The sequence below is a fragment of the Triturus cristatus genome, chromosome 10 (assembly GCF_964204655.1).
Source record: "Triturus cristatus chromosome 10, aTriCri1.1, whole genome shotgun sequence".
Lineage (NCBI taxonomy): Eukaryota > Metazoa > Chordata > Amphibia > Caudata > Salamandridae > Triturus > Triturus cristatus.
The window spans coordinates 861,690,733-861,711,830 of record NC_140593.1 but is presented as its reverse complement, the minus strand read 5'-3'; the positions used below and the strand labels follow the sequence as shown (position 1 = coordinate 861,711,830).

The 21,098-nt window shown below is 49.6% G+C and overlaps 1 protein-coding gene across 1 annotated transcript in view; it reads right to left on the bottom strand.

The window, feature by feature from the left end:
* Positions 1 to 21,098, bottom strand: part of KCNH2 (potassium voltage-gated channel subfamily H member 2) — a 1,592,201-nt gene that overhangs the window by 140,081 nt on the left and 1,431,022 nt on the right. The window contains exons 8-9 of the mRNA XM_085628486.1: positions 20,673 to 20,872; positions 8,987 to 9,239 (exon numbers count right to left, since the gene is read on the bottom strand). Coding sequence (XP_085484612.1) covers positions 8,987 to 9,239; positions 20,673 to 20,872 — 453 coding nt within the window. The remainder of the gene's footprint in view (positions 1 to 8,986; positions 9,240 to 20,672; positions 20,873 to 21,098) is intronic.

Sequence of the window (21,098 nt, the reverse complement as noted above, 5' to 3'; positions counted from 1 at the left end):
CCATTAATTGTTCATGTGCAGGAAGGTGACCCTTCCTGCACATAAAGAATCAACAAAAAAAATTATCTTTTGCAACTTCTATGTGTGCTGCACAAAGCAGCACACATAGAAGTTACAAAACGCCATTTAAAGATTGTTTATGTGCAGGAAGGGACACCTTCCCCACAATGCAGGCACCCTTGCACCATGCAAGGGTGCCTGCATTGGTGTTAGGCTGCTAAATATAGTCCCAGTGCAGGTGGAAATGTTGCTATGCACCATATTGTAAATATGGTGCAGCCCTGCATTTCAGAAGTGGTGGAGTGCAGCGTTAAGTCAAGGAGGCTAACGCCGTGCTCTGCCACGTCGTAGTAAATATGCCCCTTCATGTTCAACGTAGATCCATCTCGCCTAAAGCTCTGTATGAGTGTGACTATGAGAGCCTCAGGACTGCAGGTGCCTTGCTTGCCAAGCACCAGGCAAGACACATTTGCAGACGTAGGTGGAAGCTATCCATGGATCCCCTCCTCTGTGAACGATGGATGATTCCTAATCTGATGAGGCGGTGGACTTGGGTTGTGCTGTTGTCAGAGTATCCGAGCACACATGCATGAGAGTGCACAAGGGGAACATTTGAGCACTGAGAGGCGGTCAGTAGACAGCTGGTCCCTGTAGAAAGCAGCGAAGCATTCACTGGCATGGCCTGCGAGGCGTCCCTGCAGGGTGTGTGCTCGTTCATGACAGGTATATGTGACAGAGGCATCTTATCAGCCCTTTCGGCATCGCTCTAGTATTCCAGGGGCCCCAGCAGAAAGAAGGGCCCCAAGGGAAAGATAGCCCCGCACTAGGCCCTGACAAGCCACCAGTACGCAGATTCCCTGAGGCTTGCCATGAAGCATCTATTCACCATGCTCAAAGGGAGCAGAACACGTGGAGGGGTTGGAGGTCCTGGCAAGAGGCAACGTTTACAAAGTCACCATCAAGGTATACCAACTCCGTAGGCAGGTTAATTGACCAGCACAGACCACAAACGGGTTTATTCCAGCAAACTTGTGCCATTTCTGCAAGGCCTATGCTTTTCCCAGGTAAACTATCATTCTGATGGGTCCAGTATCAACAGTTAGTCTTCTGAAAAGCCTTGCACATTTTCAAAGTTGACTGGTACACTGCCTCACATAATAATGAGTTAGGTACTATCACATCATAGTTTTTATGACACTATTAAGTAGCCTCGTTCTCCCAGCAAGTGCTAGGCTAAAGAATTTTTTTTAAAAAAGGAAATGGGAAAATAAATAAATGCAAAGAATAAAGAAGCCTGGACAGGAAGTAAATACAGAAAAAACACAAATGATGGCGCTGCTTGTCGCCGGAAGACATAAATGTAGTATTCACATGAAAACACCCCCCCCCAATCCTCCACTATTTAACTCGCTTTCCGATGTGCTATGAGAATGTTCTAGATATGCTTTGCTAAGGTGTCCCTGTAGTGATTCTATAGCGACCACACGTGGAATTTGCTGTATTTTGCTTGAATGTATGCAAGATTAGGTAGAGCCTGCTAAATCTATCCCCAGAATTCAGGCCTGCCTGGTGAACTCCAAGAGCCTGAAAGCGCAGAGGGTGAAGTGGGTCCGCTGTCATGGACGCTCGAGCCCCTTGTGAACATGAAGGAGTCCCATGGAAGACTGGTTACCCACAGACACAACCCCCTCCAGGTGGCGAGTCGCCCCTCCCCGCTTCCCCATTCTGCTCCCCTAAAACACCACTGACAACTTTCTTGGGTGCCTGAAAAGGTCGCAGTTTTATTAGCATGATAACAACTTACACATTTGTATCACATTGATCGTGGTTATGTACATGCTGCATTATTATTGTCCTTGACCCATTTCTAGCAATCGCCTAGGCGAGGAGGGGACCCTTTTTGCGTTCTGTGCTTCCGGGTCTAGGCTTCAGCTTGCTACCGATTTGGCGGGTCTCCGTTTGGACCTGTCCGGGCTGCAAGTGCCGTCCCGCTCGCCCTGTGCCCTTTCGTGGGTCCTCCCCTCGCCCAGAGGTCCCTGCCGGCTGGCATCCCAAGGGCCTTCTCTTGCGCATCTGCTCTAATTTCTTGCGATTGGGTCCTTTGCTTTTGTCTCCTTCTGAGCCCCTGCCGTGAGGCATCCCAAGGGTCATGAGAGAGCATTACCTCTAAACTTTGCTGGCGGCGTGCCGCCCTTTGGCTTGCTCACTGCCCCTGCCGTGCGGCATCCCCAGGGCCCTGTGAGAGCCTCACATCTATCTTCTACTGAGTTCTTCCCTTTTGTTTGGTAATTTAGTTAGTTTAGCTCCGCTACCCTCCACCGTGCAGCTGCGACGCCCGACTCTTAGGTGTGGGTGGGTGGGTTTCTCCTTTCTTTGTCCTCAGCTCGGGGAGGGGGGGGATTTGTGGCTCCACTGGCCCCTGCGTCCCTCTTTATCCCCCCCCCCGGCCCCTATGCTCGCCCCCTGATTGGGGGGGTGCAAGCCCGTGCCCCCCCGGGCCAATCCTGGCCGCGTTGGCCTAGCCCCCATGCAAATTCCCGGAAGGGGTTGGGCGGGGGGAGGGCCGCCGCCCCCGGATGGCGTTTTGACCCGGGCCTCTAATGGGTCCGGCTTTGCCTACCCGGCCCGGGTTCTAACCCCCTCCAGGTGGCGAGTCGCCCCTCCCCGCTTCCCCATTCTGCTCCCTTAAAACACCACTGACAACTTTCTTGGGTGCCTGAAAAGGTCGCAGTTTTATTAGCATGATAACAACTTACACATTTGTATCACATTGATCGTGGTTATGTACATGCTGCATTATTATTGTCCTTGACCCATTTCTAGCAATCGCCTAGGCGAGGAGGGGACCCTTTTTGCGTTCTGTGCTTCCGGGTCTAGGCTTCAGCTTGCTACCGATTTGGCGGGTCTCCGTTTGGACCTGTCCGGGCTGCAAGTGCCGTCCCGCTCGCCCTGTGCCCTTTCGTGGGTCCTCCCCTCGCCCAGAGGTCCCTGCCGGCTGGCATCCCAAGGGCCTTCTCTTGCGCATCTGCTCTAATTTCTTGCGATTGGGTCCTTTGCTTTTGTCTCCTTCTGAGCCCCTGCCGTGAGGCATCCCAAGGGTCATGAGAGAGCATTACCTCTAAACTTTGCTGGCGGCGTGCCGCCCTTTGGCTTGCTCACTGCCCCTGCCGTGCGGCATCCCCAGGGCCCTGTGAGAGCCTCACATCTATCTTCTACTGAGTTCTTCCCTTTTGTTTGGTAATTTAGTTAGTTTAGCTCCGCCACGCTCCCTATGGTTTCTCGATCAGAGGGAGCTCCCCCCAACCGCCCCCTGCCTTGTCTTACTGTCATAGGAAACCCCTCTGCTCCAGTACCCCTACAATGTTCAGCAGAAACCTATCCATTCCTACCCCTGTGAGGTGTACCCCGTCCTCGCTGTGATACCCCGGGGATCTTAGGTTTATGAACCCATGACGGACGAAACCCCAGCCATTGGCCTTGCATACCTTTGCCATAGTAATATTGAGCTTTCTTCTGGACTTTTCCACTGCTCCTATGTCAATTGCCCCCCGTCATGCCTTCCGCGCTATGATTTCAGAAAAAATTATGTCAGCGGGGCGTACCACGCGTGCCACCGCCGTGAGACCCTTCTGCATATCTTCTAGGAGTGCCCTCCGCCCCATTGCTGCCAAGTCATTCCCGCCTAGGTGGACCACCACTGCGTCCGGCTTGCTACCCCGCTGCAAAGCGTCCCGCACTGTGTGCAGCAGATGTTCCCATTTCATCCCGGGACGCCCCCACCATTCAATGCCGGTGTCCCGTAGCCATATTCCGCCAAAGTCCCGTCTGGCCGCTGCCCACCTCTGTGCCCGCGTCACGTAAGAGTGCCCCACGATCCACACCTTCCTTTGCGAAGCGTTTGGACCTGTAAAAACGGGGGTGGGGGAGAGGTGCGGGCTTAGTACAGTGTTGGGCGTATGTACCGCTTGTAAGCGCCGGATGCCCAACGCCCTATCCCCTTGATTACCCCCCCGCCCATGCCCAGCTCTGCCGCCGTGGTGGCCGCCCCAATTCTGAATGAGTGTGACCCATATTCCCGCGCAGGAAGCCCCAGAGCGTCTAGGGCCTTCCTCATTACTGCTATGAACTGAAAGCGGCTGAGGAACGACCCATCCCTGTGTTGAAAAAGCGGCCCCTTCCTCCCTTGGCCGCTCTCTAGGTGGCTTTTTAGTAGACAAACTGGGCAGTGCTCTGCGTCCTTCGTGCACTGCAATCTGGTCCATATCCCCTTGCCCGTCTGGTCCGTCTTGGACCTCCGCAGCAGTATGTCCATGTGCCCCTTCTGCATGTCTACTTCCTCTCTATGTATGCAGGCCGCTCCTGAGTCCACCGCTGAAGGAGCTACCACCTCACTGATTCTATATGCCCCGAAGAATGCTACTGCGAATGCTGCCCGGAATAATGTGATTTCATGTCGGGATGAGCATATCCCGGCCAGGGTCCCCAGCATTGCCTGCAGTAATTTGAAGTGGATGGGGCGCCTGGCGTCCCCTGGTGCCCGCTGTAGCCTACCCCACCCTTTCATAGCCATCCGACACTCGAACGCCCTCGTTGGATCCTCCCGCCCTGCCATCTTTGTGTAATGCGCTATTGCACTTAAATGCGCTTGTGCCCAGGTTTTTGACTTCCCTTCCCGGAAGGCCCAATCTATGAATCCCAGGATGTCCTTTTTGCGGGCCCATTGTCCCTTCTTTAGCCCTGTCGTGCCCCTAAAAGTCTCCCAGCACTTCCTGTAACGGCTGTTGGTCTTAGGGGCCAGTGCATTGTCCAGTAACCATTTCAACCCGGTTCCACCCATGACCACGCCTCCTCCGGCATCGGGGTCATCCGTCTGTCTGCGCCTGGGGCCAGCTTCCTGAACTTCTCCCACTGGAAACGAGAAATAGCATCCGCCGCTAAGTTTTCCACACCCTGAATGTGCCTTGCCCTTAGCGCAATGTTGCCTCTTAATTGGCAGCCCACTAGTTTCCGCAAGAGGGTCCCTACAGCTGGGCAACGCGCAGCTCCTGTGTTGATTGCCTGCACCACCGCGTGGTTGTCTGACCATAGCGTGATTTGCCTATTTGCTAGCTGGGGGGCCCAGATGTGGAATGCTACCACTATGGGGAAAAGCTCTAACAGTGATATGTTTGCGGTCAGCCCGGATGCGTGCCATGTTTCCAGCCATTCCCCTGCCGACCACGCTGTCCCTAGGATTGCCCCGAAGCCGTACCCCCCTGCTGCGTCAGTGTAGAGTTCCAACTCGCTAGCCGGGACCCAGGGGGCCCGCCATATTAGGGTGCCGTTGAAATCTGTCAGAAAACTCTCCCATTGGCCCAGGTCGTCCCTCACTCCCTGTGTGATGCGAACCCTGTGATGCCTCTGTGTTACGCCCCTCGTGAGCCAGGCCAGCCGCCTGGCGAATGGTCGCCCTGCGGGGATTACCCTTAGGGCAAAGTTCAGTTTCCCTAGTAGCTGTTGTATCTCTCCCAGAGTTGCCTTCCTTTGTTGCTTCAACCTCTTTATGTCGCCGAGCATGCCCTCCACTTTTTCGGCTGGCAGCTTGCATGTCCCTGCCACTGAGTCTAGCTCTATCCCCAAGAACGTCAGTTTCGTTGTGGGACCCTCGGTTTTATCCTGAGCTATAGGGATGCCTAGCTCCCGCGCCAATGCCATGAAGTTATTGAGGAGAGTGGCACAGTCCCCCGTGCTTGCCCTCCCCACAAACAAGAAGTCATCCAGGTAGTGGACTCGCCCCCCTCTGGGCGTCCGTTGGCCCAGCTCCCATTCCAAAAAACTACTGAAAGCCTCGAAATGCGCACAGGAGATCGAGCAGCCCATTGGGAGACATCTGTCATAGTAATAGCCACCATCCAATTTAAACCCCAACAGATGGTAGCTGTCTGGGTGCACTGGCAACAGTCTGAATGCTGATTCTACATCTGACTTGGCCATTAGGGCCCCCATCCCTTCTTGTCTAACCAGGTCCACCGCGTCGTCAACCGATGCATAGGCCACCGAGCATGCCCCCTGCTCCAACCAATCGTTGACTGATTCCCCCTCCGGGTATGAAAGATGGTGAATCAAGCGGAATTTGCCCGGCTCTTTTTTGGGGACTATACCCAGCGGGGATATTATCATGTCTTTTAGTGGAGGCGTGAGAAAAGGGCCCGCGACCCGGCCCAGCGCGACTTCCTTTGCTACCTTTTGTTTTGCTACCTCGGGGTTGTCCCTGGCTGACTTCAAGTTCCTACTCTCCCGTGCACCTCTGGGGCCGTTGTATGGGATTGGGAAACCCTGAGTGAACCCCTTCGCTAGTAAATTCCTATCTGCCGTCTTGTGGTACTTGTGTAACAGGTGTAGCAGTTTGCCTGTTTTTATGGGTGTTGGGAGCGCCTGTCCTCCGCCCCCTTCTCCCCTGGCCCCTCCTGACGGGGCCCGCTTTTCATTTCTTTGGGCCCGCCTTTGGTTTCTCTGCCGCTGGCCCTGTGGTTCGCCGGCATCGTATCGCAGGGTGGTTCCCTCCACATGACCCGCAAGCATGCTTGAATTTGCATGCATCCCCCCACCTACACTCGTCTTTGTCGAACTTCCAGCACGCCTTGGTGGATTTGGTGGTTGGTTGGCCCCTCCCTTTGGGATCTTTCCCGTGCCCTTCAAACTTGCCCTTACTCCCGTAGGGACGAAAAGCACTCTCTTTCGCACCAACCCCTTCCCTGGCTGCCACCATGTGCTTGGAATAGCCTTCCATGTCTTGGCAGTCCCAGCCTATTGTTGGCCACACCTGCATTTTTTCCCTGAAACCCTCATCATATTGCAGCCATGCATCCCCTTGAAACTGCTGCTGCGCCTCATGCACCTTTTGCTCATACAGGATCAGTGATGCTGCAGTCTGTGGGAATTTCTCAATAAAAACACACGCTAGTGTCCTAAAGGCTTTAAGCCAGTTCTCTATACTTCTGTCCACCCTGGGTTTCCTAGGGCCCCTCCTGTCCTCGTCCTTCTTGTCTTGGGTGGTGAGATCTAATCCTGCCTGCCGCACTTCCAGAAGGGAAAATATGTCTATAAATTCCTTCCTCCAAATTCTCTCCTTTATTGGGAGTGGGATAAGGTTGGCCAGTCCCAGTAACCTTGTTGTTGTGGGGGGGTCGCTTGGGGATGGGCGCATGTACTCTCTCGCTGGCTTGCCCTCACCTGCCCCGGTCGTAGCTGAGCCCCCCCCTACCATGGAGCCCGTGCACTCCTGTTGCACTGGCTCCGCACTGGTTTCTTCGCCCTGACTTGCCCGGCTTAGCCCCGAAGGCTCCTTGTCCTCCGTCCTGGCTGCCTGCGCCCCTGCGCCGTCTAAGGCTGGGCTCTTTACGGGGCCCCCTGTGCCCCAAGGTGCGTTTCCTGGGAATGGGACCCCTCTTCCTGGCCACTGCCACCATGGTAACCATGGTGGAGGTTGCATCGACCCCTCTGGCCAAGCCTCCCCCTGAAAGTTCAGTCCCCCTTGTCCTGCGCCTGTGTGCCAGGGAGATTGCGCGTGCCACGGCCCCTGTAATGCCATGTCCGCCTGTGGCCCCCTTCTGTTTTGTGGCCCCGCACCCCCTTTGCGCCCCTGCGTGCTTTGTGGCAGTCCCTGCTTACCCCGGGTGCTCTTCTGCTGTCCTTCCTGGGGGGCCGCCGTGCTGGCTACAGACCCCTCGCCGTCGCTGCTCTCGTCCGAATCGGAGCTGGCCGCCTGCTCCGCTGCCGCTGGGGTCTTTCGCCTGGTCGCCTGGGGGGGGGTTCTCCCATCGCCTGACCTGGCTTTTCTCCTGCGGGGGGGCGCCGTTTTGGCTGCATGCCCCCCCTTTTGCGCTTTCTTTGGTGGTGGCGGTGCTGGCGAATCCCGGCGTGCCCGTTTCCCTTTCCCAGGGGGCCCTTCCTTGATTTGCTGGTCCACCCAGCTCCGGCCTTTCAAAGCCACCAGAGCCCTTGCCTGCTCCAGCATGTCCTGCAGGTCGTCATCCAGATCGTTCTCCTTTCGCTTCCTTGGGTCTGTCTTTGCTGTGGCTGTCTTTTTCTGCGTCTCCCTGAAGCGGGCCGGGGGCTGTTTCTTCCTTTCTGAAGCCCCTTTCCTGTTTGCCATCTTTATCCCGCTCCTCTGTCCCCGTGCGTGCTGGTAGCTTGGTTCCGAATAAAACCCACAGAAAAAGTGGATCCTGTCCCTTTAAGACGGCGCGCCCCTCACAAGCGCGCCTCCCCCTGCTGGTCGGAAGCGCCGATGGCGGAGGAGAGGCGGGTCGATCGCGGCTGTGTCTCCTTCCCCGTAACGCCGCGGCCACGACTTGCTCCTCCCGGTTCCTGCTGCTTGGCGGTACCTGGTCGCAGAATCTTTGTTCCTTCGCGCCTTCCGACAAAAGGCGAAGGCGGTGCTGCGAAGGTGGCGCTGAGCTGGAGATTCACTGCCGGTGCCCCCCTGGTCTTCCGCCGCTTGTGCTCACCGCTGAGGACGCCGTCCCTTGGCAAGCGTGGGCTTTAACGTCGCTGGAGCCTGCCGAGTTCTTCGACGCGCTGGTGTTTTGGCGCCAACTCTCCAATGGTCGCCGCTGGTCGCCGCCGATCGCCGGGTAAGCCCACGTTCTCCTTTCTTTGTCCTCAGCTCGGGGAGGGGGGGATTTGTGGCTCCACTGGCCCCTGCGTCCCTCTTTATCCCCCCCCCCCCGGCCCCTATGCTCGCCCCCTGATTGGGGGGGTGCAAGCCCGTGCCCCCCCGGGCCAATCCTGGCCGCGTTGGCCTAGCCCCCATGCAAATTCCCGGAAGGGGTTGGGCGGGGGGAGGGCCGCCGCCCCCGGATGGCGTTTTGACCCGGGCCTCTAATGGGTCCGGCTTTGCCTACCCGGCCCGGGTTCTATACCATAGGTTTGGAAGTTAGAAACCTTATACTTACGGTTTTAAAGAACACACATATATCTTCCACCTTCTCTGCCTTAAACTCACCAAGAATGGCCACAACGACGTCTCCTCTGAGGATCTCAATGGAGCCGCGCGAGATGAAGTAGAGGGCAGTGAGGACATCCCCAGCATGCACCAGGGTGTCGCCCGGCGGAGCATGCGTGGTTTTGAACTTCATGGCCAGGGCCCGCAAGCAGCCCTTTGTGGCACCTTTGAAGGGCTTGCAGTTCTGCAAAAGGCTGCGGTTTAGGTGGAGGCAGATATCGGCCTGGAGGCACTCAGGGAAGCCTTTCAGAACCTGTGGAACCAAAAAAAAAACATGAATTAGTGACCGTGAACCGTGTAAGTGCATTTCCAGCCTGCCTGTATGCCACTCGAGACAACACTCTCTTTCGATCCCTCTCCCAAGCTACACAGTCATAGTTTTATCATTTTATCGAAATTCAGCTGATAACAGTCTGCTGTTCGAAAGGAAGGGGACGGTGTCCCCTACAATGTAGCTGGTTCTTTCCTTGTTTGAAAAAAAGGAGGAAAATGAAAGTGCGACATCATTTGGGGTGCTTATGATAGGGATAAAAAAAGGCAAAAATATACGCATTAAAAGCTGTCTCTGGTATTCACATCTGATTACTAAAATAATTTGATGTGTAAAGAGATGGGCAGGGAAATGAATAATTCTGACCAGAATTTAGGCTCTTTAAACATTTTGTGCAGTTAATTCAAAGTTAACACAAGGAGATGATGGACGGAGCGCTGAAACTTTTCAGACACTCAACCCCAGTCACAGATCTGGGTTCAATCCATCATCGTTCTTTAGCTCACTTCGCCACCCCAGGTCAGACCCAGCCCGGGCTGGACTGTTCCCATGAGGAACAGGGTCAAGACTGATTTGCATATGGCTGGGTCCGAACTGGGGTGGCAAAGTGAGCTAAAGAATGATGATGGATTCAACCCAGATCTGTGAGTGTCTGAAAAATTTGAGCGCTCCATCCATCATCACCTTGTGTTTGGCTAATTCAAAGTTAGGCTGAAGGTAGATATACAATTCCATGATAACACTTCTGTGAACCCGCAAGAAACATATTGCATTAATAATCCCCCGACACCCACTTGCCCAATCATACATGCCGGATGAAGTTAAATCTGCACTGTCCCACTAAGCAATTCTGCTGTAAGAAGAACAGAGCCAGTGAGGCCTAAAACTATTCTAAAGATAAGAAGGTTGGAATTGTTAATTGAAAGGACTTAAATATGAATTTTAAAATGTGTGTTCGCTATCTAATTACATTTTGTGGGACAATAATTCTTAGCATAAATAAAAATGTTGCAGAATGCTCCCTGCATTTGGAAAAGCAAGTGGAAAAATTGTTATTTTACTCGAAAGGGACAAACATAATTTAGTTCTCCTTTGAATCCTACAGGAAGAATCAAAATTCAAAAGTTTAGGTTATTTATTGTCTCAGCTTACAAATGTCAGTCATACAATAGAAAAGGGTTGAAAAAATATTAAATATTTAGCCATCAAAATTCTGTTTGCAACATGATGAGACAACCAGATGTCGAACAGGGGTACTTTGTCAAGTCCGTTGCATCTAGGTCCAATTATAGTCCTTCTAAAGTGCAAAGGCAACTATCAATTACTATCTAAATTAAAAACCATAGAATACAGTCACAATTAAAATTAACGGTGAAGGTGAGTTCATGTTATAATTAGCTATGCAATTTACAACAAGGAGAGAATGGATAAGAATCACCTATGTGTTTATAGCGTTGTTAGTGTCTTATATTGTTTTTTGGGAAGAGCGGACGAAGATACAGTCTCTTGTGGCCAGGGAAAAAGAGCATGATAACATGAAGTGCTGAAGTGTTTCCTCGCCGCCATGCATACAATTACATGTAGTCCCACCATTGCATTTGACCAGTAAGTGTATGAGATATTTTGGATTTGAGTCTCTGTGGGAATGACAAAATAAGCCACCACGTGTGCTGGGTGCTGCATATTCCTATGGGAATCCCAAGTTTTCTTACAGATAAAGTACAACCATACAGAAGTATACCTAAAGGAAGAATTTGCTTTGACATCGTCTCCTCCTGGTCTGACAAAAAGCAGGATCAAGAACAATAATTGGTCTCCTTAGCTTTTCTTTGAATAGATCCTGCTAATTTTCTTTCATGATGTCTCCTACATTTTTTGGATCTGAAACAGAACCCCCACCACTTTCCAGATATTGACGTTTGAGACTCGGGTCTCTGATTACGTTCTGTCCCTCATTCCTTTCGGTGAAGGCTCCTCCAGGTCGGTCTTCTACCCTCATATCAAAGTTTAAATAACAACCTGCACTTAAATAAAATCCACAATATTGATTACAAACATATAGTCAAGGTAAGGAGCTGTGGAGACCGTGGAGATGAGAATAGTAAACCTGTACTTGCCAATGCATGCTTTCTTGTGCCGATATTTTGGTAGCTGATACAGAGAAGTAATATATGTAGAGGTCAATATTCTTGGCTCTATACTGTGACATACAGTCTACCGGACCCGGAAATAGCCCTTTAGAGGAGACAGCCTTTATCTTTTTTTTTAACCAAAAACCTCAATCACATTTGTGCTTATTCGAAGTCTTGAATGAGCAGTCCGAAGCAGCATCTTCCTTAACCCTGATGCCCTGGTACGCCCCTGAGGCCTAGCTGTATAATCTGCAGCTGAGCAGCACAACGTCTCTGTCTCAGTTGTGTGTTTGTGTCCCATGGCTGATGCCAAAAAGATGCCAGATCCTCTGATGAAAGACTGATGTGGATTATGGGCACAGCTAACTCAGCATCCATAAGTATTGCTTCGAAATGCTCTCTGGACTGAGGCCACACCAGGATGGTAACTGAAGTCCAATTGGCTGACAGCAGCCTCTTGAGGAAGAGGCTGAAACTTGAGCGTCCACATTGTTGGAAAAGTAGCAGCAGAATTGAAAAGCCCCACTGTTCACCACCATCTCCCCAAACAGAATATACCTTCTTTTTCCTGCAATAAAGTTCCCTCTGTTATATTCCATAGAGGTACCTTGTATAGGCACAGGTAACATCGCAACCTTTCACTTATATTCTTCCCTACATTACATACATAACGGTTCTTAGGCACTGACCTTTTACCTAGATACGACACTGCACTCAGAACGCGGGTTTTCCCTAGTTCAAATCTCATACATTATGCATGAGCATCTTGGAAGTACAGCAGGACTACCATCTCCTGTATAATATCTCTGTATAAAGTTCAGGCCCGACGTCATCCTCTAGGCTGACACAGTAACACAGCAAGGTAGGACCCCTGGGGAGACCTGTGGGTATATATACATCACATCTTGCTTAAGAAAGGGAGAGGAGACCGAGACTTCCCGGCTGACAAACTGACCAGAGATGCTAAGGTTCCTGCATGTAGAAACTCCAGCTCACAGTGGTCTAACATCCCTCGTGGGGTGTCCAACTCGAGACCAGGACGGGATCCAATATTCTCACATTCTCAGGTAATAGGGTTGGATAGGTAGATCCTAGAGGGATTCTTGGCATAACACCTACATAGATGCGAGGTACATTCAGGTACATCTAGTTAGGGAGGCATCATAGGAGTACACACTTTCTATCATGTATTTTATGTACTTGTATAAATTGATGATTACTGCAAGATGGTAGAACTGTACCATCCTTTTACGTTCGTAGTACTGCTAATCATACATCTCTGCTACTGTCTAATGGTTGTTACAGCTCATCTATTCTACACTAGAATAACAACTGTTCAATAAATTCTTATTTTCAAAACGCCCAGTATGTTTATTCTGTGTATCTCTGAGTCAAACTAAGTGAACACGAGTGACTAGGCAAAAGGTAGTATATTGTTTCCACGATTCTGAGGGATCAGGGTTGTCATTTTCTGAGGTTGCCAGAATTTATTCTCTCCCCAATAAGAGGAGATTATTGAAGCACTGTGAGTTAGCTGATACAGACAGGCTAACATACCCGGTGGGGGTGCAGGGAACCAGTCTGCCACCAGTCTCACAGTTTATGTTATCCAAACTCGCAGATACTGTATAGGTTATATAGGAACTACACAACACCTCCTTCCAGTGGTGTATCATAGACCCTGCAGCCCCCACGGTGTAGGGGGACCCCCAAGTTCCAGGGGCCCTGTCAGTGAAGTACCCTGACGTGAAAGCTCCTGATTAAGACTGGAGGGGGACCCTCAATGTACCTTGCAGGGGGGGGCTGAAGTTTTGTTACACCACTGCCTCCTTTCATACTGCTTCTCTGTTAGACCCCAATCAAAGACAAAGAACCAGTCTTTAATTCCCCATGCCTCGCTTCAGATCCCCAAAAACACAAGTAACGGGGACTCTGGGTACCTAAGCTTGTGCCCAATGAATAGATATATGAAACAAAATGGCTGCCCTGGTGAAACTAGTGTCACCAAGTAACCTCTCTCAATGTGAGCCAGACAAAAAATGAGGTTGATTGGAACGTAGTGTGCTGGGGGTGAGGGACTCCAAATCCCAGACGACTCTGCTCTGAGAGGCCGCCTTCTGCTGTCGCTCTATAAAGCGCCTTACAACTCCTGTGACTCAGGACACAGTGTGATGGGGGCCGCATCTGTTTTGCCTGCCTAACTTTTGGGATTCCAAATCCCAAATGACTCTTTCCTGATAGGAGGGGCAGACTCGAGCCGCCTCCTGCTGTCGCACTATAAAGTGTCTTACAACCACAGTGGTGTAGGACGTCCGGGGGGTTGTGCCGGGGCAAAGCCCGGGCCGAGGGAAGGCCCATCCATGCCCGTCCACAGCCGGACAAGGCTAGGTTGGGTCACCCCTCTAATATCTGGAGTGAAGTCAGATGCATTTACATCACAATCACAGAGGCTTGGGGTGAAGGCAACTAAAGCCCCGTCCATGCAATTACATCCTGTCTCTTCATTGCTTTACAGGCTCTGGACCATATTTGGTGACTGGGTCAATTTATAGGGGTGCAGAGCAGGCGCCCCCTGTCCTAGCGAATATGCTAGCGCTGTACTCTCCGAGACATACCCTGCGTTCAGTCGATCAGTTTTTAGCCTGTACCACCCGAGTTTTACAAGCAAGAGCTGTGGGACGCTCCTTTAAGGCTTTAGCATCGGGACTCTGGAACTCTCTCCCTGTATCCATTAGAGGTATTCAGAACCATTTTGCTTTCGGAAAGGCCATTAAAACTGGTTATTCCCAGTTTAACCTCTCTCTCTCTGCTTGTACCTGGGTAGCACTGGGACGCCCCGCCTCTGGGGAGCCATGTGCAGTATAAATCCTTTAACATTAACATTAACAGTACTCTGGCTGTGATTGGGGAGATTATCATCTCCAACGCCATGGCATGGTGTCGGATTTCAAGCTGGGGAAGCCGCTGCTGTTGCGGTTGTCTCTCTGGCCAGAGGGGGACTTTTTGTTCCGTATTGCCCTGCGTACCTTTATTTGCTGCCGAAGCACCTCGAGACAGTTGTGCACTAGTGTCTGTGGTGTTTGAAGAACTGGAATTCTCTCCTTCAGTTTCTTATGGCCATCTTCGGAGGCTCAAGATTTTAGACCTACCCCCTATTATTTGCTAGAGGACTCATTGCTTTTGATCTGATGTGGGAGTGGTAACCTTCAAGGTTTAGTGTAATTCAGAGCCAATTATAGCCAACTTATCTTTGGAAATTATGTACTTTGATTGAATGAGTAAAGATCTTGTTTCTCTTTTAATCCAGGATTATTGGCAATAAGCGCACATCTAGAGGCCAGTATTTATTGTATGCTTTAATTTAGATTCCAACGACGGGGAAGAGAAAAGACGTTGTTCTCGCCCCAAAGTCTCCCCATGGTGTTCCACGGGTAGCCACTATTGAGGGACTCCTTACCCGGGGAGTCAGTGTGGCTTCTAAGGAGATTTAGTTAGTAGAAAGAAGACTGTCCTTGACTAGGGAAGGCTCTCCCCTGACCACGCTGCACATGGGCAGTTCGATGAGACCCCGATCACACCCAACTTCTCCAGAGTCTCTAATACTCTACCAGTGGTAGATCAGGCTGACATACAGGTGGCGTGTGCATGAGGCTGCAGCCAGGAGTGTGTTCAGGGGCTAAACTGTAGCGGCTCCTCCGCAAAGGTGGAGGAGCGCCGCTCCACTGCTCGCGGAGCAGTGTAAAAAAATTTTTAATAACAGAAGTTATTTCTGTTATTATAATTTTTTTGGGTGGCCAGGTTGGGCGGGGCGTGGACTCCTGTGACGTCTGGGAGGACTAGTGGTTAATGCACTCCAAAGTGAGCAGGAATGCTTGACTGGTCTTTTTAGGCGATCCAAGCAGTCCTGTTCACTTTGCATGTTCCCCACCAGGCTGCATTACACAGCCTGGTGGCGAACATGCCCAGCCTCCCATTACTCGTCAGAGCGCTGAGCCACGGTGCTCAGACCAATCACAATGCTGAATTGCAGCGTTGTGATTGGATTAGGGGACAGAGCCTCGGTGCTTCCAGTGGAGAGATGACATCACGACGAGGGACACGGAGGAGAGACGACTCGAGACGCGGCAAGAAAGTGTTTTTTTTTATTTTGTAAAACCACCCTTGCATCCCTCCCCGTCCCTCCACTATCATTCCCTGCCAGACGCTACAGGGGCCAAATACTGAATCCAGCCCATCTGCTGTCCCTAGTAGCAAGCATAGAAAGAATATGGTTGTCCCCAAATGGAAAATGTCTTTGGTCACCGTAGGGCTACAGACGGAGCCCTCTGTGGGGGCGCCTTATTACAGTGTTCATTTTGCTCAGATACAGGACGTCGACACAGATGTGCTTCGCAGCTCTGGATCCACGAAGCTTGACTCTTCCTTTCTCTCTCAACTTGAATCAGTCAAATTTAGTGTCACATAGATAGGGAATAAGTTGAGTATTTTACTTGGCTCTCAAGAGGATGGGAGGCCTAGTGCTGTAGCGACACAAGCTATTTCTGGCTTGTCGTGGTCTCATTGGTCTGTACCAAGCCAGAAGGTGCAGGGCCCTCAGTCAGCCTTGATACTGAGGTTGCTCTTACCAGACTCCCAAGGAAATCCCAGTCGTACTTCCCCTGCCACAAGAGCAGGCCCTCCCCCAGTCTTATGCTCTTTGCTGAAACAGCCTGTGGTGGTGATCAATTTGCCACCAGCATCAACTCCATATGTTGTAGTGCTAGGAAATGTTCCTCCGCACAACCACCCCATACCAGAAACCTTTGGGGAACTAAAGAACATTTACGGGAAATATGGGAAATTAACAATTGTTACTTCCTTGAAGGTTTGAAAACTATTTTTCTCTCCTGCAGTGGCTTCATCAGCCGGGAGGGCTAAAGGGAGTCTGATTACTTTTGTGTCAGTAGAGTTTGGTGGTCTGGTCAAAGATCTCAACTGCAATTGACCTGTATTGCAGGCCCTAAAGCTATGCATTTCGGGCTCCCTGACCCACATTCATGCTAATTTATATAATGCAAAATTGAGTTTCAGTGGGTGCTCCAATCACCCCAGTTTATGTTAATTCCTTGGAGGGGGTATATTGGGATGGGAAAAGCTTTTTTTGGCAGGCGATTTTAATTGTCATCTGTGTATGTGTCCTTTGACTTCAGGACAGGCCAAATCGAGCTGTACCATTGCAGACGGGCTTCATATGGGACATACCCAAGAGGGCAGTGGGTTTAACACTTTTTAAAATACTTATAACCGGATATTCATGTTGGATAAATTGGTTAACTCAATCAACCCTTATATCATCCTCACATTCAAAGAAAGGGGTTGTGCATCTATTATTGATTACATTTGTGTCTCCTCTTCTCTGTTCCTGTTCATTGATACTTTTAATGTAGTTCAGAGCCCTTTAAGTGATCATAACCCTATTTCATTAGATGTTGGGGGAATGAAGAGAGGGATTTGGCTGCTGGCTGTGCGTCAGGGCGGCCCACCCCTGCAGACTAGGACAGGCATTTAAAATGGTCACTGATGGACTCTAAAGAATTTAATAGGTCCATTTTCAAAGAGTGTCATGAAGAGATAGCTATATGTCTAGATATAAATGCTTCGGGATGCTATCTTGGGGGCTTTTGCACACATCACCCAGAAGGTGACAGCACTGCTTTCGGTCCCATTGAAAAAAAAAAACAGTTCAGAAAGTCTCAGGTGGTTCAATGAAGATTGTTCAAATGCTTTGCCTCCTGAAAGCTGCTTTCCAACAGTTTCTCAGAGATAGGAGGCATGTTGCCTGGTGCCTGGAAAAATTACAAGATGGCTCTTAAGATCCGCAGGGAATCCCCGCAGAAATTAGCATGGCTGGAGCTGTCCCAAGCAAGTGAGCTTAAGTATAGTGCCCTTTACTGTTGAGTGATAAATAGGCCATAGTTTGCTGAGCCCAAGGGGCCTGCTTTATCATATTTTGGGTCAGCAGTGAGTGGCCAATTTTAAGGGAATGTATAATGGGGGGGGGCTTTTAGATAATGGGGTGGGCTAGACTGGCCTAATGTTAGGGGAAAGCAAATGTGACTCTCACCTTTGAGGAGGTGTCTCATGGCATCCAGGCTCTCTCATGTAATAAGGCCCCAGGCCCCAATGGCATCCCCCCAGACCATTTAAGGACAACATCGAGGTCTGGGGACCAATCTTGTCACTACTTTTAAATACAGCAGTGAGGATAGGAGCCCTGATATCATCGTCCACAGGCATTATTATCGTCCAGTTCTTTAAGAAAGGGGATAAGGATAACCCCCAATGCTATCGCCCCATTTCACTATTGACGTAGCAGTGAAAGTCCTTGGAAGAATACTTTGGATAGGTTGTCATGATGGGTGGATGAAAAGGGTATATTATCTGAGGTCCAATACAGCCTCAGGTCGGGCAAATTAGCCACTGATCAATGTAGTAATCTGTACCTATGCATAAATAAGTATGCTGTTGCCCAGCCTGGATCTCTTCACCTAGCATTTATAGACCTCACATCTGCATTTGACAGGTTAAAGCGGCAGACGTTGTGGGATCTGCTCCTTGCAATGGGCGTGTACCCAGAAACTTGTTTTACTTCTGTCAAATTTGCATGCCAACACTCTTGCAGCTGTGAGGTATTCTCAGGGTGCGGAGCTTACCAAGTATTTTAGGACTTCCAGGGGAGTACATCAGGACTGCATCTTGGCTCCTTTCCTATTCACCCTTTATATCAATGGACTGGAACTTGCTCTTCTTTCTGCCAAGGCTGACTGCCCCAGGGTGGGAACCAGGTCACTACCACTTCTTCTATATGCTGACGATGCGCTACATATGGCCCACATGGTGGTAGGATTGCAGTCCCTACTGGATAGGTATGTTAGTTTTATGACAGTCTGGATCTAAAGGTTAATTTCAATAAATTGCATATTCTGACAGTAAGCCCACACTCAACAAAGTCTAAAACGTCCAGGTCAAGAACTCACACCCTCTATAAGGGCTCAGCTTTCTCGTCCCTGGTGGTTTCATGTGATGCCAATCTGAGATGGAACCCCTTGGTTGAGGCTAAGATTCTAGACAACTGGAGCGGTGGCTAGTTTTGCTCAAAGGCTGGGTTCCTGGTCATCCAGCTACTCCTGTCAAGCTTTGTAAGTCCAAGTGCCTTTCCAAGGTACTGTATGGTGGTGAAGTTTGGGGCTATAAAGCTGTTGGAATGCTCCAAACTGCAGAAATCAAGTTTCTCAGACGTATTTTGTGGGTCCCACATAGTACCCCGGCCTTCTCTATTTAGGAGGAACTTGGGGTTAGGTACATCGAGGATCTTCTACCCTTGGGCCCCTTTTGCGTTGGATAAGGATCTGGACAGGGAAAGGCCCTCAGCTAAATAAATTAATATTATCAGATTGTCTCGCCCTTGGCCACATGCTCAAAATTCCATGGATTGCCTCCGTGAAGGCCGCTTTCACAAACATGGTGCGGGCGGACATTTTTGAAAACTATCACACTGTGTGTCAGTAGGAGCACAACATTGTGAGGGACTTGTCCTTAAAACGTGTCTCAGGGCATTGTGAACACGTGGAGCTTGGTAAACCCATGATACAGTGATTTATTGCTAAAATCCATTCAGGGAATGGAGCCATATCTTTCTCTTTTATCCAATGCAAGTACAGATTTGTGGTAGCACGTTTTAGGTGGTTGGTCTCTCTTAGGTACTTTAGGCCACTGTGGCTGCAACAATTCGCCTCCACAAGACACTTTACATTTTGTATGTAAATATTTTAGTGCACGGAGGAAAGGTTTTCTCCGACCTCTATTGAAAGCTATAAATTTTGCAAAAGCAGGACCAGCACTTTTCTATTTGCAGCTTTTACCGAATAAGCATGTTTGGCTTGCTGTTTCTAATTTTTACGTGCCGCTTTGTGTTCAAGACGCTCCAGGTTTTGATTAACCTGTTTCTGTCTACAGATGAAGATATAGCACTCCTATGTGATTATTTACCCTTTAATTTTCTTAATTTATTTAATGCCTTAATGATCACCTGCTGGTGGATTTTATCTTTGTTTTAAGACAAATTATTATCTTTTATGATTGTTTTCATAATCTAATAAAGATATATATTGATTGATTGACTGAGATTGATTGGAAGGAAGTTATTTTATGGCTTCTCTCAGGAGAAGTCAGGTGGAGGGGCAAATTAATTACGAACTTTAGGGAAACAGGATGTTAGCGTTGTGGATGTGACACACTTATTGTAGAAAGGAACGTGATGAGGAAATGAGACCCAGGAGGTAATTTGTGTACGCAATGTATTAGATGTATATTTGCTGGAATATTGATGATTCTTCTGCCACTATGTGCTTTAGTAGTTACATTTTGATTTCCTATGTATTTTTTACAATTACCTTTTGCTCATATTGCATCGTATTTAGAGCAACATTATTTTCGTTCTTTAAAGCTACATTCACATCTAGTACTGTCTAATCGTTTTTTTTGTGTGTTTAAGCAAGACGGCTAAAGGCAATCTGCATGTTCATAGTTACAATGGGGAAGATAAAAAGGTTACATTATTTTTGTACTAAAAGAAGTGACTTTGTCGAATGGAGGCAGACTAGAGGTACATGAGTTGCCTATCTATGAACAATTAATAACCATTGCACCAGAGATCATGCTACACCAAGCACATTTTCTGCCTAATGCTCTGTCAGGGGTAGTAAGCACTTTATAAATGCAATCTCTAATTCCGTCAGCCATGCCCCTATCATGCAGGCACTTGCCAGCTGTGATGTCTAATCAGCATCAACTGCGGACAGACTGTGCATGACTATTTTTTATTTTTATCATTTTATTTTAAAAATGCATGAAATCACAGGTACATTTCTACATTTCTGTTAATGTGGTTTTACCCATTCAAATTCACACAGGGAACCTTTAAAATATGCCATAATCATGGTGTAAAGATGCGCTTCTTCTTGCGCTACACTGCTTTACTACTGTCCTCTTGCGTACCTTGGAATGGTCTAGGTGTCATCTCCGTCATGTCTAGAATTTTCGAGAAATTCCTTATCCCAGTGTCTTCCTGTGTACATATGTCTACTTTATCCCCAGTATTTATAGAAGCTAAGCCTGTAGCCCGTGTGTTGAAGCTGTTTTGGAATTCTGTGTGTGTGGGTGTGTTACATTACCATGTCCCATGCATGTTTTTTCACGACAAGCGGGGCACATACCATAAACACGCCTCCAGCACATCTCTTACCGCGTTCATGTCAATGCCGTTTGTGTAGGACCAGGCGTGTTGAAAGTACTCCTCCAGTCGCTGGCGCAGCGGGTTGGGGATCTGGTGGAAGCGGATGAACTCTCGGACCCGCAGCATCTGTGTGTGGTACCGGGCGGTGCCAGAGTACAGCCGCTGGATGATGGCGGAGACGTTTCCAAAGATGCTGGCATACATCAGGGCTAGAGAATAAGGAAAAGGTCAGGGTCAGTGGTGAATGAAATCAAGTGATGTGCATAAGGGCTACTAACAGCCGTGCTAAGGCAGCTTACAGGCCTGCCATCGGGCTCACAGACCTACTTATGCAAGAATGGGCCAGAAAACATATAGAGCTCACGTGTCACTGCATGGAAGGCTTTCCTTTCCCAACACATACCTACAGACACTCGGCGGTAACAAGCATTATTG